The following is a 13714-nucleotide window of genomic DNA, read 5'->3' as shown; positions in this document are numbered from 1 at the left end:
GTGAGAGGGGTTGTATATATCAGAGCGCCTACTTCAAGAAGTTAGTGCTCTAAAAGTAACTCCTGTAACAGCTTGAAAAACTATTGAAGGAACGGAGGTTTGTTTTTTTTTTTGTAGCACAATTAGGTATGCAAAGTGTAATGGTTGTGGCATTTATCAACTAGCATATACTTTGCCTGCTTATTAAGCATCCTTGTGATCTCCCTTAGAAAATTGACTGTGATGGAATTTGTTTCTTGGGTTGAAGAAGAGTGCTTATGAGAGATCTCAAGCAGCCTTCTCTGATAGAACATTATTATTCAATGAAATGGTCAAAGAGGGGTGACTAATTGAAAAATACTGACTGTTCTTTCTGCCCCCCCCCCCCCCCCCCAAGAGTGCTGAATACCTAAGCTTATGGTTGAAGTGAATACAGATGCTTCAGGTTAAGATACCGCTTGGCAAACAGTGCTCTGTCCATAATACTGTTCGGTTCCGTAATTCTGAAGCAAGACTGTGTATGTTCTGTGCTGTGACTGTCAGATAACAATCATGCTAATAATCTTCTACTTCCTTGTTTAAAAGATCTTCCATCTTGTATCTACATTTCATCCTCCTCTATAAATTAGTCATGTAAGATTTAAATTCATGAATGTCTCTGGGTAGCTTCGCTTTGGATGCAAAACCTTTTGGTTCAAATATACATCAGCTTTTTGTGCCTCTTAATTTACGTCCTGACTACTCATTACTGCAAAGCTCAGGAAGATGGTTTCTCTCTGTCCTAAGGAAATCGCTTAACAGATTTCATTTATATGCATGTTGTAAAAAATGTATTTAATATAAATACTTCTTGCATATCTGCATTCTTACCATCTTTTTGTAATGCAGCTCTGGTATGGCCAAATTCATTGTTTAAATTATGCATTTCAAACTGAAAATTTGTTTGCAGAACACTTTCAGAAACTTCTTTTTGCTTTGTGGGATCAGTATTTTCCACTTGAGTCAAGAATGTTCCTAGAAACCGCTTCCTAAGAGTTACGAATTTTCATTTTCTGTTGACAACAGAATTTTTCTGTTTTCTGTTGACAACATTTTAGTTTGTGTATTTATATAATATTTAATCTTCAGATTATCTGGAAGGTTTTTGGAAACTTGCTAGTGTTTCAGTTATTCTTTTTACCACCTATTGCTTCTCACATGGTTTAGTACTATTGAAAGACAATGCAGTGAATACTCACCAACAAATATCTGAGCAATATTGTGAACAGCATGGCAGCACACAAGCTCTTCATAAGAAGGGAAGTGCTTTGTGCATTTGAAGCAAGACATATATGTTTTTGTCAAGTTAATGCAGCAGATACATTTTATATGTAGTCGTTGATCTGAGAAGGGAAAGGTGATGATCAACTCATAGAACTCTTGCATTTTAGTACTGAAAAAACAAAAGACAGACTTTGGCACATTGGAAATAAAATTTCAGATTTAGAATCATAGTGATGTTTCTTCAATATGTATGAAAACTGTTGATAAATGTTAATCTTACTCAAATAACTAGGAAGAATTTTGAAATGGCTTTGAAATCTTCTTTGTTATTTAGCAGCTTCAAAAGGTCACTCATAGGATCATGAGTCTTGTTTTCCTTTTAGTAAATGTAAAACAACTAAAATAAGATACTTCATGCCACAGAAACAAAATGGGATACTAAAATTAATGCAGTTTGTGTGTTAATATTGTAATTTGCCAAAAAATTCTAAAGAAGGCACAAAGAACTAGTAGTATCTATTATATAACTGTGCATTTAGTATCTGCTGACCAGTTTCAGTATTCCGTCTTTGTGTAGGTATTCCATGTAAAAAAAAAAGGCAGAAAATCTCAACTTGTTAGTTTTTTTTTAAATTAAAAAAAAAAAAAATTTAGTACTTTTAATTAATTTCAAATCAGCTTTACTTGTTTTAAACCCATAACTTCAAGTTGGTAGCTGAAGATATAAAATACATACTTATAAGCCTTACAGAAAACAGTGAACTGTAATTTTTGGGTTTTTTTTGAGCTGCTTAGCATCTTCTGGAGATTGCATATAAAGGTGATAAATGTTTGCACCAAGATTTGATACAATATGAAGTGTTTGCCTTTCCTTCTACAGGTAAACTATTTCACATTGACTTTGGTTATATTTTGGGTCGGGACCCTAAGCCTCTGCCTCCCCCAATGAAGCTCAATAAGGAGATGGTGGAAGGTATGGGAGGCACACAGAGTGAACAGTACCAGGAGTTCCGTAAGCAGTGCTACACAGCCTTTCTCCATCTCCGCAGGTAACAATACTAGGTTTATACTAACATTTATTAGAGCCACGTTAATACAGGAGAGGAGTAAATAAATCAGAGAAAATACTTTTGTCGAAAATTCAAAACTTGTTTGAAGTCTGAATGTAGACACAAGAATTTGTATGAAGCAATGGAATGAAAGCATGATGGCATTGGTGTAACACAGAGCTTGAGTGTAAATGTCCTTCATGTTAAGGCCCCCAGTAGTGGGGGTTTTAAGAACTCCTGTAGGGTGTAAATTATATCTTGCTTTTTTGATACGTTTTTGCCCTTAAGCAACTTTTTATCTCATTATTGATAATCAAGGAACCGTCCTTTTAAGTCACTATTCATTTCCTGCTTTATCTTTCTCCAGTTTACATCAGTGATGACCAAATTTTTTGGCTTGAAGATGACGCGTATATAAGCTTAGCTGGGTTCAGGGCCTGCGGGACAAAGATTAGCTACTTGTAGTGACAGGTATGTTAGCAGTTTCTGTAGATACCACAAACTGTGACAGCAAAAACCTCTTTAGACTGTATCTACTTACAGGCCAACAGATCTTTACTTTAACTTGGATTCAGCTTCATTCTTTCACAGTGACTATGTTACTTACCATCAACTTTCTGAGCCAGATAGCTCAGCTGTGTTCTGTTTGAACGGAACACAGGTAAGCAGTCTTGGTTTGTCCAGTGATTTGATTTAGTATGTGTTCAATGGAGATGAAAGAATTTCACTTACCAAGATTGCATAACATAAACCTCCAAATATGTGGAAAAAAATTAGTCATGTGAATAGCCTATGTGACAAGTACATACAGTATAAGAAGTAGGCAGTCAGGGATACCAATTAAAAATGTGGTTTTGTTAATCTTGCTGTAGTTTTCTTAAAGAGAGTAAGTAGTTGGTTTATGAACTGACTTTGTTAATGGATTAAAAGCAGTTCAACAGCATGAAAAAACAATGGCATGTTATTAGCAAACAACATTCATGACTTCAGAGAAGAATCAGAAAGGTTATGTATAGTCCATGTTCTAAATGTTGCTCAAAACTTTTGTAATACTGTATTTTTTTATTGTGAAGTACTGGAATTGTTGTTGTTTAAACTTAGATGTTTCAATGGAAAGGTCTGTTGTGTCAGTGAAAGATGATCCATTGCATGAATTTATGCAGTGATTTGCTACAAAGATCATAATTAACTGTGGAGTCTAGCAGTAGTTTGGGTATCAAACTAAACTGTAGGTTAAGGTGGTTTCATTTTTAATGTCTGGGATTGTAGTTGCAATTGTAGTTTCTCCAATATTTATTCAGTTAAATAGGAAAGTATTTTTAGATGGGGCTGGATAAATATCTTAAAAGGTTTTCAACAAAGGTAGCATAGGATAATGTTAGTATTACTGTAACTATTACTTTAAGCAACTAGAGCTAAAAATTATTAAGATTACTTGTTGAAAAAGTATTGGAGGTGGAATGGCTTAGTTCTAACAGTTCTGCATGTTGACGCAAACCCATTCACAGATAATTCTTCTGGCTAAGTAGTGTGAAATCATAACCTCTGATTGTTAAGACAAAATGCAAACTCTGACATCTCTGTCATCTTCTTTCTTCTTTATTTCCCTGGGGTACAGACAGTTCTGTATGTCTTCTAAGTGCTGTTTCTCAAGTGTTTCAGGATTCCTGGTGGAATGGGTGTTGCATAGTGAAACCAATTAAAACATTTTAAAACTTGCAAGTGGAAAAATAGTTCATTGGTTTAGGTTGAAGTAGTTTGGCATATGATCATTGATGTGCAGGTTTTTATTGGTTTTGTTTGTTTGTATTTTTTCCTGGAGGGTGTGGGCGGTGCTGTCCACTTTTTTGAACATCAGTCTTGTGTGTTTGTCAGCAGTGCTGTATCAAAGGCACAGCCTCTGCTTTTTCAATGTGTCACAGAGCAAATTGTGGCTGGCAACAGAGCTTGCATTGTCACTTGGGCTGTAGCAGCCTTTTACACCTTTGTTATACATGTTGAACATATTTAAAAATATTAAGTCCTGATATGTGTTAGCACTTCCCATCCTTTGAGAATCCCCAGTTTACACATTCTCAGCAGGATCCAGCCAAGAAGAATCCAGCCACACTTCAGAGTTGTTTCCAGAGTGAGGTTAAAGACTGTACTGTCCCCTCCCAAATAAGGGTTCCCCTGTGTTAGTCATGTGGGAATTTTGATGTTCAGTTTGAGTTAGTGGGCACAGATAAGGACAAAGGAGTAGGAAGTAATTAGGGAGAGAAGCTGTACTTTGGGATGAGATTGGCTCTGTATGGTTGGGGATATCCTGCTGGCTCAGACTTTTCCCCAATCTGTTCTCAGTGGTATAGTGGACAGAGGTGGCCATATAGATCTAAATGAAAAGTGCTGTAGGTAACAAGTGGAAAGCTGTGATGGCCCTTGGGAAGTGCTGATTCTTTGATAAGGTTGTAGCTAGGCAGTGCAGGGTCTGGATAGTCTTCTAGAAGCTGGAGCGACATTGTGAAGAGGGAAAACCAAAAGTGAAACTGGAAAGGATCAGGTCAGTTTTGCTCAAGTCTGGGCTGCAAGGAAATACTATTGGAAGAATAAATGCCATGGTTTATTGTAGCTAACTGGGTCATGATACTGATTGGGGGACTATATGTAGTCTTGACAAGAGATGGGTCCTGGGGGTTCCCAAGTTATACTGCAGAAAAGGTTATGACATTTTAAACTAGGAATTTCTGTGTTAGACGAGGTAAACAGGGCTTTAGTTTGGTACTGCAGAAAACCATATGCTGTCCTGTCCTGTCCTGTCTTTGTAGTGGAAGTTTGTGGCTTTGAATTTGATAGAAGTATTGCAATGTCAACAGCCTAAATACTCAGTTGGTTTAGGACATCTGTATGCAAAGAAGCCAGTAAATGCTGAAAAAAAAATACATAAAGGAGTGCTTAGGGTCAAGCATATATATATTTGATGATTTATTAAGCACTTAAAAAGAAAAAAGTTGCTTTTCTCAGAAAAAGATTGCAGTGAGAATTGGAACTAATGTGCATTTCTTTCTTGGTATGTATGAGGCCTCTTCTGTGTAGGAGTTATTTTGTTTGATTTCTTAAATTTTTACAAAACCTTGTTTTTTTTAGCACTTCATGTGGAAACTAGAAGTTTAATCAACCTCCAGTGTAGTTGAGTTCTCATTTAGTTTGCAAATTAATTGGTACTGAGCTTTGAGGAAAACAAAGAATGTATTTACGTGAAAAGGATTTAGTGTCAGATTTAGGTACTTAATTGAAGCTCCTTAAACCTAGAAAAACAGCTTCTGGTTCTTTCTGGCTGTGGATGGGGGTCAGCCGTTCCAGAGGTCTTTGTAACATAGATGTCAGAGTGATATGACTGGCGTGATGAAGGCATTTTGTTTTTCACAGGTCAGATTCCTAATGCAGGTGTTTCAGCAAAATGTCTAATCTTAGGATGAATTTTGGCTGTCAGTTGACCAGTTGTGAACCTCTTGGCGTATTTGTCAAGGATATTGCCCATGGGAAGAATGACAGCCAACTGTCTGAAGCAGGAATCTCTTACCTCTTGTCAAGTTCCAGTTTTTAAATACGGTTTCTAAAAATGTGTGGAATGTGACAAGGATCCTAGAGGCAGCTAACAAGTTTACTTAATAAGCTCTTTTTCATCCTTAGGACTGCCATCTAGTTGATAACTGAGTTAAATGTCAGGGTGAGGGGCAGAGGAGAGACCTGAAGATACAGTGAGCAGCTCTTTCCTAATTTCTGTATCTTTTCGTTCCATACTCCCCCCAAAAAAAAAAAAAATTACCTGTCCTTGATTTTGTTTCTTTTTTTAAATTAGGGTCTTCAGATGATCTTATGCTTCTAGTGCTTTTACTTTTAAGCACCAAGAACAAAAAGACTTAATTCTGTGAAACAGAACCAGCTCTTAACTGGCGTCTAGCAATGTTACCTAGACCTGTGAAATCTCTGTTACAAACCTCCATCACTTAAATAACCTCAGTAACCTCTAGTGCTCATAAGCTTTTATCCTTTGTGTGGTTCAAGAGCAAAAAGAGACTCTGAGACTCTGGACTCCTAGCTCAGTTCAAAGGGAGAACTACCAGTGGAAGCTACCAACAACCTAAGAAGAGACTTGAGAAAATGTAGCTGTAAGATTTAAACATGTTTAAAGTGAGATACACTTTTTTTCAGGCAAATAGAAAAAAAATTCTTTAAAACCTGTGGTGTCTGTTCCTGGCACCAAAGCAACTTGACTGCCAGATTCCTTAGCCAGATCTGAAACAAAATGGTAGTGTAACTTTTCTCTTTCTGTCTGTCTGTCTTTCATAAAAGTTATTTTCCTGATTCCAGCCCCTTGCCCCTGGGAAAGTGAAGAAGAGTAGCTGAAGTAACTTAAGACAATGAAGATCTCTGCCCAAACAGTTTATGTTAAATATTTGTGTTACAAAGAGTTAAAACTTTATTAGAGTGTGTTAGGTAATGCTAGTTCCAGATAATAATGAAGTGTCAAGAATTTTTGATAGAATGAAGCTTTTCTAGAGAGACATTTAATTTTTTTGGAGTAGTATTTACTTTGTAAAATATGGCTATGCAGCAGTCGTTTTGTGTAGTTAAAATACTTCGTGCTACTTGAAATTGTCAGGTTACATATATTCAGCAGCTTGCTAATAAAGAAGTTTTGCTGCTAAGAATTCATTTTATATTATCTGTGAAGCTTCCAGTGCTCTTAGCAAAGCAGTATTTCAGATTTTGAAGTCAGTTATGTACTTTGTCTGTGAAAGGGGACTAGATCTCCTTACAGAGGAAGTTCAGTGTATGTTGAACAGCTTGAAAATTATCCTTTCAAAAAACATCTCTACAGTTAATCTCCTGTGAGGGCAAAATGGTGTTCTTTAAAAGATTCGTGAGGACTTCAACACCATACTAAAACTTTAAACTGTGCACTGTCTTGTCTTATTTAATGGTTATAAATGGTGTATTTGTACTTCATAAGTGTAGCACGCCATTGTTATTGCAGCTTAACTGAGCAACTACAGACTTGGATCTGGTTAAATCACTTATATTCAATTTGTTATGGCAAAAGCCCTTGCAACAACTTGAAAAATTGTTTCTTGTAATTGTGAAGACTTCAACTTTTTGAATTCTGATTTGTATAACACCACTGTATCTCTGATATCTTTTTTTTAATATATAGAAAATAACCTTTACATCAATATGCCAGCATATGTTTATACTACTAGAGGTAGAAAATGGTATTAAATCTTACAATATACGAAATCACATTTTTTTATTCGATGTGTGTCTGAATAAATGTTCTGGCAATTTTTAGAAAATTGTAACAAAACCAAGCAGTCGTCAGTTTTGGCAGTTTGAGACAGTTTGAGGTTTAAACTTATACTGCTAATAGCAGATATCCTATGTTTTTAATATAAATACATTGAACTAAAGTGTTACTAATGCATCTCCCCTGAAGCATTACCAATTCATACTAAGATGACGATGGGTTTCTTAAATGAAGTTGTTTACAAAATGTCTTTTGTATAGGTTACAAAGTGTTGTACCTAATTTGCTCTTCTTATGCTTAGGTATTCCAACTTGATCTTGAACTTATTTTCCCTCATGGTGGATGCCAACATTCCAGATATTGCTCTTGAACCTGACAAGACTGTAAAAAAGGTAACTGGAAACCTTTCCTTGTCTTTCAGTAACCAAAGTCATCATGGCATGAGGTTTTCAGTTACTTGTGGTAACTTACTTGTAACTGACCTGAAAGTACTTGCTCCTGTCTTAGAAATTCTCAGCGATTTCTAGAACATTAAAGTTAAAGGTAGGAGAATATACTTGTGAGATCACTTAGCACATGTGCCCATCAATACGGAAGTGCTTTTTATCGTCTGTGCTGTAGTGAAGAGTCTGCTGTAGCACTCCGTTCCAAGTGGTATTTTAGCATTCTGCTAAGAACAGTGATTCCACCGTATGAAACTTTTGATCAGTGAAGCAATCAACATGGACTATATCATGAAAGATTGTTCCATCTAGTCTAGAATCCTGTAAGTCATGGATGGTTATGTAAGACTAGTCTACTCGTAGATATAAAACTGGTCTGCTGAAGATTTAAAGCCAGTAGACTTGTATATCTTCATCACAAAGACATTTTTGTTTATTGTGAAAACAGACTCATGTCCCATAATTCTTGCTTTGTCCCTTTGCACCAGCCTGTATCATTTTCCTCCATTTGACGTTTCAACAACAATTGACATCAAAGATACTGTATAAATGTTCATCTAGATTGCATTACGCTAACATTTAGGCAAATGTTGGCTTTTTTTATAACCTGATTTACAGTGAAGGACTATCGGTTTTAATTCTACAAAAGACTTTGTGGAGCCTGTATATCCAATGGAAATCAGTTCAGTGTAATTTTTATTCAAGCAGTGGGTTTTCTCTAAAATAGGCTTTTCTTGCGTGTTTTCAATAAGCTATGAAAACAGATATTCAGGATCTTTAATATTTCATGTTCCAATATGATTTCCTTAAAGAAAACTAAACTATGACTCAACCTTATTTTTCCTTTAGCCTGCAAGAAGTTGAGGATTTCAGAGTTTCTTGGTTTCAAATTGATTCAGAGAGTTCATGTAGCTATTCAATTCTGTTTTCAGGAAGGCTGAGCTAGCCACAAGTATTTTGCGGTAAAGATGACAGCCCTCCCTGAACCTGGTTATTTTCCTGGGAAACCAACAGCTAGTTCTTTTTCCATATCAATATTTGAGCCACAACTTTGTCCCTAAATGCCTACAAAGGTTGAGTAGGTTACTTAAATAGAATGTGGGAGATAAAGGCTTACAGTAGAAGACCAAAATGTTTCAATACCTCCTAAGCTCTGGGGGTAACTACATTTTTGTAGACACACCTGTTTTTGAAGGGACATTCCTAATGGTATGCTTGCAACACATCTATAAATTTTTATAGAGGAGAGATGTGTAGTACTAGCAACCTATGGGAAAAATGGAAAGTACATGGGATTTTTTTGGTTTACTTCCATGGTACAGTAAGGAGGGGAAAACCTTTTACGTTGCGAAGTTTACAAATAGGTGCACAATAAATCCTAGGAGAAATTGATGTATGTATCTATACATAGGGCAGGGGCTAATTTTGGGAAGTTTGTTGTTGACTGAAGTAGTCATAAAGAGATCAAACTGACTGTTTCATTGAATTCCAGGAGTGCTGGTTCTTTCATGTTTGCAGCAATAAGTTTGAGACTCGGTACGCATTTTAACCTTACTCATCTTTGTCCAGAGTTCACTGTTGCTTGACGTGATAGTGTTCATTCTTGCCTGGAATGCTCTGTCTTCATGAGCTCGTGACATTTTTCTTTTATCAGTTGGAGTCTCCCAGTGTTCACTCCCAATTAATATGCAATGTCCTTGTTTCTTAGTAGTATATTGGCATTTTATTCTTTAGTGGTAGACTCTGTAGAAGTGCTGTCCATGGGTATTTTGTTTTCTGTAATTAATAATAGGATGTCAGATTCTGTAAAATATTTATAAAGGATTGTTTCAGTGTAGCAACATTTGAGTATTTCAGATGCTTCTAGAAGTCTTTATATAAATTCCCGGTATAATTTTCTTGAAATAACAAATCAAGAAACAGAATTTAAAGCCAAGTCTTTTCTACAGCTGGTATGTTACAGTTCACTTTACAGTAGTTAAAAATCAAGATTGTGTAAAGCATGTTTGTATTATACCCCACTGGAGATCATGGATGTTGGCAAAGTTTAAGAGGAAGTTCTAGGAGCTATGAATTAAATCAATGTGATTACTTGTAAATTCCCTTAAAAAATCTAAATAATAGTGCCACCTTCACATGAAAAAAACAAGCTTAGTTGCTACATGGGAAATCACTATTAGATCGAATGCTGTGGTTAGTTATTGGGATGCTGAGCGCCCACAGTGCTGCAGTTTGGTGAGCTGTGACTTTTACCCTCATGGTAGGTTCAAGCCTGTCTATTCACAGAGGCTTTAAAATTTGAAAAGACCTAGAACTGAACCAGTAAGGCGAGTTCTTTCTGATAAGGTATGTAAATCACTTTCACATTTTCAAATGGTTTGAGAGGAAAAGGTTTTACAAGTTCTGTAAGTTCATTTACAGTTGCTTGTTCCCTTAAAAAACAAAACCAAACCCACACAGTAAGATATTACCAGAAAGATAACCAAATTGTTTAGATTGTTCATAAATGTTTTATTTGTAATTCATAGAGTTTTCAGCCCTCCCCAAGTATAGTTATTTTATATAAACTCTCTTTCTTTTTTTTTTTTCTTTTTTTTTTTTTTTTCTCTGACAGCTCAGCTGTTTATAACTCCTGTTAACAGTGCAGGTTTGGTCCTTTTGGTTCCAAAAGTATCCTTTGAATATACTCCTAGAAATTGTGCAAAAATAATGCATCATAATGGGATCTGTAAAGAGTAGGTGAACAGAGGACCCTTTGAGGCAGTTCTGGATATTGTGATCTACTGAATGCATACAACTATGTGCAAAGCCTCTAGGACAGTAATTGTTTTCTTTAGTTCTCAATTTTTAGTTTTACTTTTTTGCTTTAAAAAGAGCCTGATGGCAAATCTCCTGTAAATGGGCTAGGATCGGAGTCATTTTAATCCAATATACAATGATGTATGTAATTCTTTTGTTGTTGTTAATAATGTGTTAGAAAACTTGTTTTGGATATTAAAGACCCATTTGCTTGTCTCAAATCAGTTACGAGCTTTGTTAGTACTAATAAAAAGGAACAAGGTGCCTTGCATCTCTTGGGCTGAGCAGTAAGTTTCTTCAGTCATTTGACAAGATAATACTGTACCTTGTAGGAAAATTAAATAAATGCTTTCAGCATCTCAATTGATTTTATTTTTTTTCTTTCTTAAAGCTTTAAACAAAAAATCCATATATATTTCAACAGACTCAAATTAGCTGAAGATCCATTTTGGACTGATCTGCAAAATTAAATTACCTTTGATGTGTGAGTTGAGTCAATAGCCATTTCAACCATGATACACTTTCATGGGAAACAAAAGTGGAGATTTACGAATGTTTCTGTATCTAGGAAGGTATCCTGCTTCATTACACAGAGGGAAGTTCATAGGCAGCATTTTCCTTATTGGTGCCTTAGTAATACTTGTTTTGTGAAACCCTCATTTTTGGTTTAGTGGACGGATGAGCCAGTGAGGCTCTGGTCTCACAGGCAGCTAAAGTCAAGTTACTGAGGTAACTAGATAAGTTACCTTTATACCTAAATTTGGTGATAAATCAGAATACTAGTGTATGATTAAACTACAAGGAAAATTATATAGTAGAAAAAAATATTCTTGTTTTTAAACAAAGGAGTGCTTACTGAAGGGAGTTAATTATACTTAAGTTATTGTGGCAAACAATTAATTTGTCATAGAGATCTTTGATACTGGATTTTTTTAAGTAGGTGCAGCTATACTGCTGTTACTAAGTGGGCATTAATTATTTTAAAGATTATTTCTAAGGAAATATATTTCTTCAGTGGTCAGAGTTTTCGTTCCTCTGAGTGGAAGCATTGCAATGTTAGATGGTAGCTCAAGTTCCAGTCTAATCCTTGGCTTCACAGGTGTCATAACATCATCTTCGTTTCTGATAGGCGGGACAATACTTTATGTTGCAGGAAATACCTGCCTGCGAAAAATACACCAAGATGTGAGAAGTTGCTACCACATAAAGCTGCCTTTGGGAATATTTTTGGTGTTCCCCATGTGTGAACTTTCAGAAAATAATATTCTGAGTTTTAGAGCCAGAATAAGGGTTTAATTTTTGTAATCGTATACATATTATAAATTTTAAAAAAAATTGCATATACCACATGATAATGATGGCTAGAATAAAACAAATTTGAATAATGAATAGTAGCGGCACTTTGTATGGCTTGATTTCTTGTACTGTCTTGTTACTTCCTGTGACATATATATATTATAACAGGATGCTTGCTAGTTAGAATAGAAAAGAAGGCTGAAAATCAGCAATCCTTGGGCTTTCTTATGTTCAGGCGAAAAAGGAAACAATAAGATCATGAAGGAAAATTATGTGGAGCATGTTCTCTTCAGTGAGGCATTGAGTGATTTGAATTGTGATTTTTTAATTATTTTTTTTAAGAATTTCAGTGTTAAATGAGACTTTTTCTAGAAAAATTTGAGTGCTGAAAGCATTCTTGAGTAGTATTACTAACCTATGGAACGAAAGGGCAGGTAGGATCTTTCAATTGGAGACTGGTTTTGCCAAAACAGTCATCTACCTTCCAGTAACAATGTTACATCTCAAGGAGCTAACTGGCAGAATCTGGTTGTATAATCAAGTTGAAAATCTGACTGGAAGCATATTGTGCACTTGTTATTTCTGTCCAGTCATTGTGAAATATCTTGGGAGAAATACGTATCGAATACGTTTGAAGGCAGAATTGGAACAGCAGCTTGTGTCATGTACAGCTTTCTGGGAAATAAGTATAGCTTATACCTGTTTGACATGGTTTATGGCACAGGATGGTGTTAAGCAGAGCTGGGTGCTCTGTTCCTGTCATCTAAAGGTACTTTCACATTCTTTTTGTTCAAAAGAGAGCAAGCTCTACACAAACTGATTTTACTTACCAGAGAAAGATGGCAATGTGGATACTTTCTTCCTGGTAGTGTGAAAACAGCCAGAAATTCCTAATGACCTCAACTGGAGATGTGGCTTTAGAGCATACCAAAATTTCACAATACATTTTTACTTACATTTATTTTCAGAAGTTGTATCAGTGAGTGCTGACCTTAATGACGTATTCTCACATCTAAAACTGGACTCAAAATGAGTTAGTCAGCATTGGCCTGAAAACTAAAAAGCTCTGTTTGGAGTTTCACAACTATTTTTTGAGCATGTATGGAAAAATGTTTTCCAGTCAGCTATCCACCTTCAGTTTGTATACCCACTACATAAATTGGCTAGTACCTTTCAACTGTAAAAAAAAAACCAACACTTTAGTGACTCACTTCCCTCAATGCAGTGTTGATCACTACTCTTCCCCACCGAAAACCCCAGAAGACAGTGATTACCAACTGCACAAAATTGTCCATCCTCAAAACCATGGGAACACTCTTCAAATTCTTGGTGTTTTGTTTAATAGTAAAGCATTTGTCAATTTTTGACCAAGAGAAGGTAGCTGCAGAGCTTAAAATTAGTTGTCTTTTTGATCCTTTCATCTCTTTTTGTCCTCTCCGTACTATTTACAAAGAAAAGTGTCAGTCTAGTGTGTTTCACCTCGTGGTTCACGGTACCGTCTCCTACTGGCACTCTCTGATTTAGGCTGTTTGAAAACTTGCTTTGGTTCAAAGATGTCACAAAATGGAATTAAATTGACAAGTAGTGGAAGATTCTCCCCA

At 35.8% G+C, this 13714-nt stretch overlaps 1 protein-coding gene across 4 annotated transcripts in view; it reads left to right on the top strand.

Annotated features, from left to right (window-relative positions):
- PIK3C3 (phosphatidylinositol 3-kinase catalytic subunit type 3) overlaps positions 1-13714 on the top strand; it is an 82234-nt gene that overhangs the window by 50156 nt on the left and 18364 nt on the right. For 3 of the 4 annotated variants that reach the window (XM_080370919.1, XM_080370917.1, XM_080370918.1), the window contains 2 exons: positions 2123-2291; positions 7877-7967. In XM_080370919.1, the coding sequence (XP_080227045.1) occupies positions 2123-2291; positions 7877-7967 (260 nt within the window). The remainder of the gene's footprint in view (positions 1-2122; positions 2292-7876; positions 7968-13714) is intronic. The other variant, XR_013924702.1, reaches the window with a different exon arrangement.

The sequence above is a fragment of the Falco punctatus genome, assembly GCF_963210335.1.
Source record: "Falco punctatus genome assembly, chromosome: Z".
In the NCBI taxonomy this organism is placed as follows: Eukaryota; Metazoa; Chordata; class Aves; order Falconiformes; family Falconidae; genus Falco; species Falco punctatus.
The sequence above is the reverse complement of the archived record's forward strand: the minus strand, read 5'-3'. Positions and strand labels throughout refer to the sequence as shown.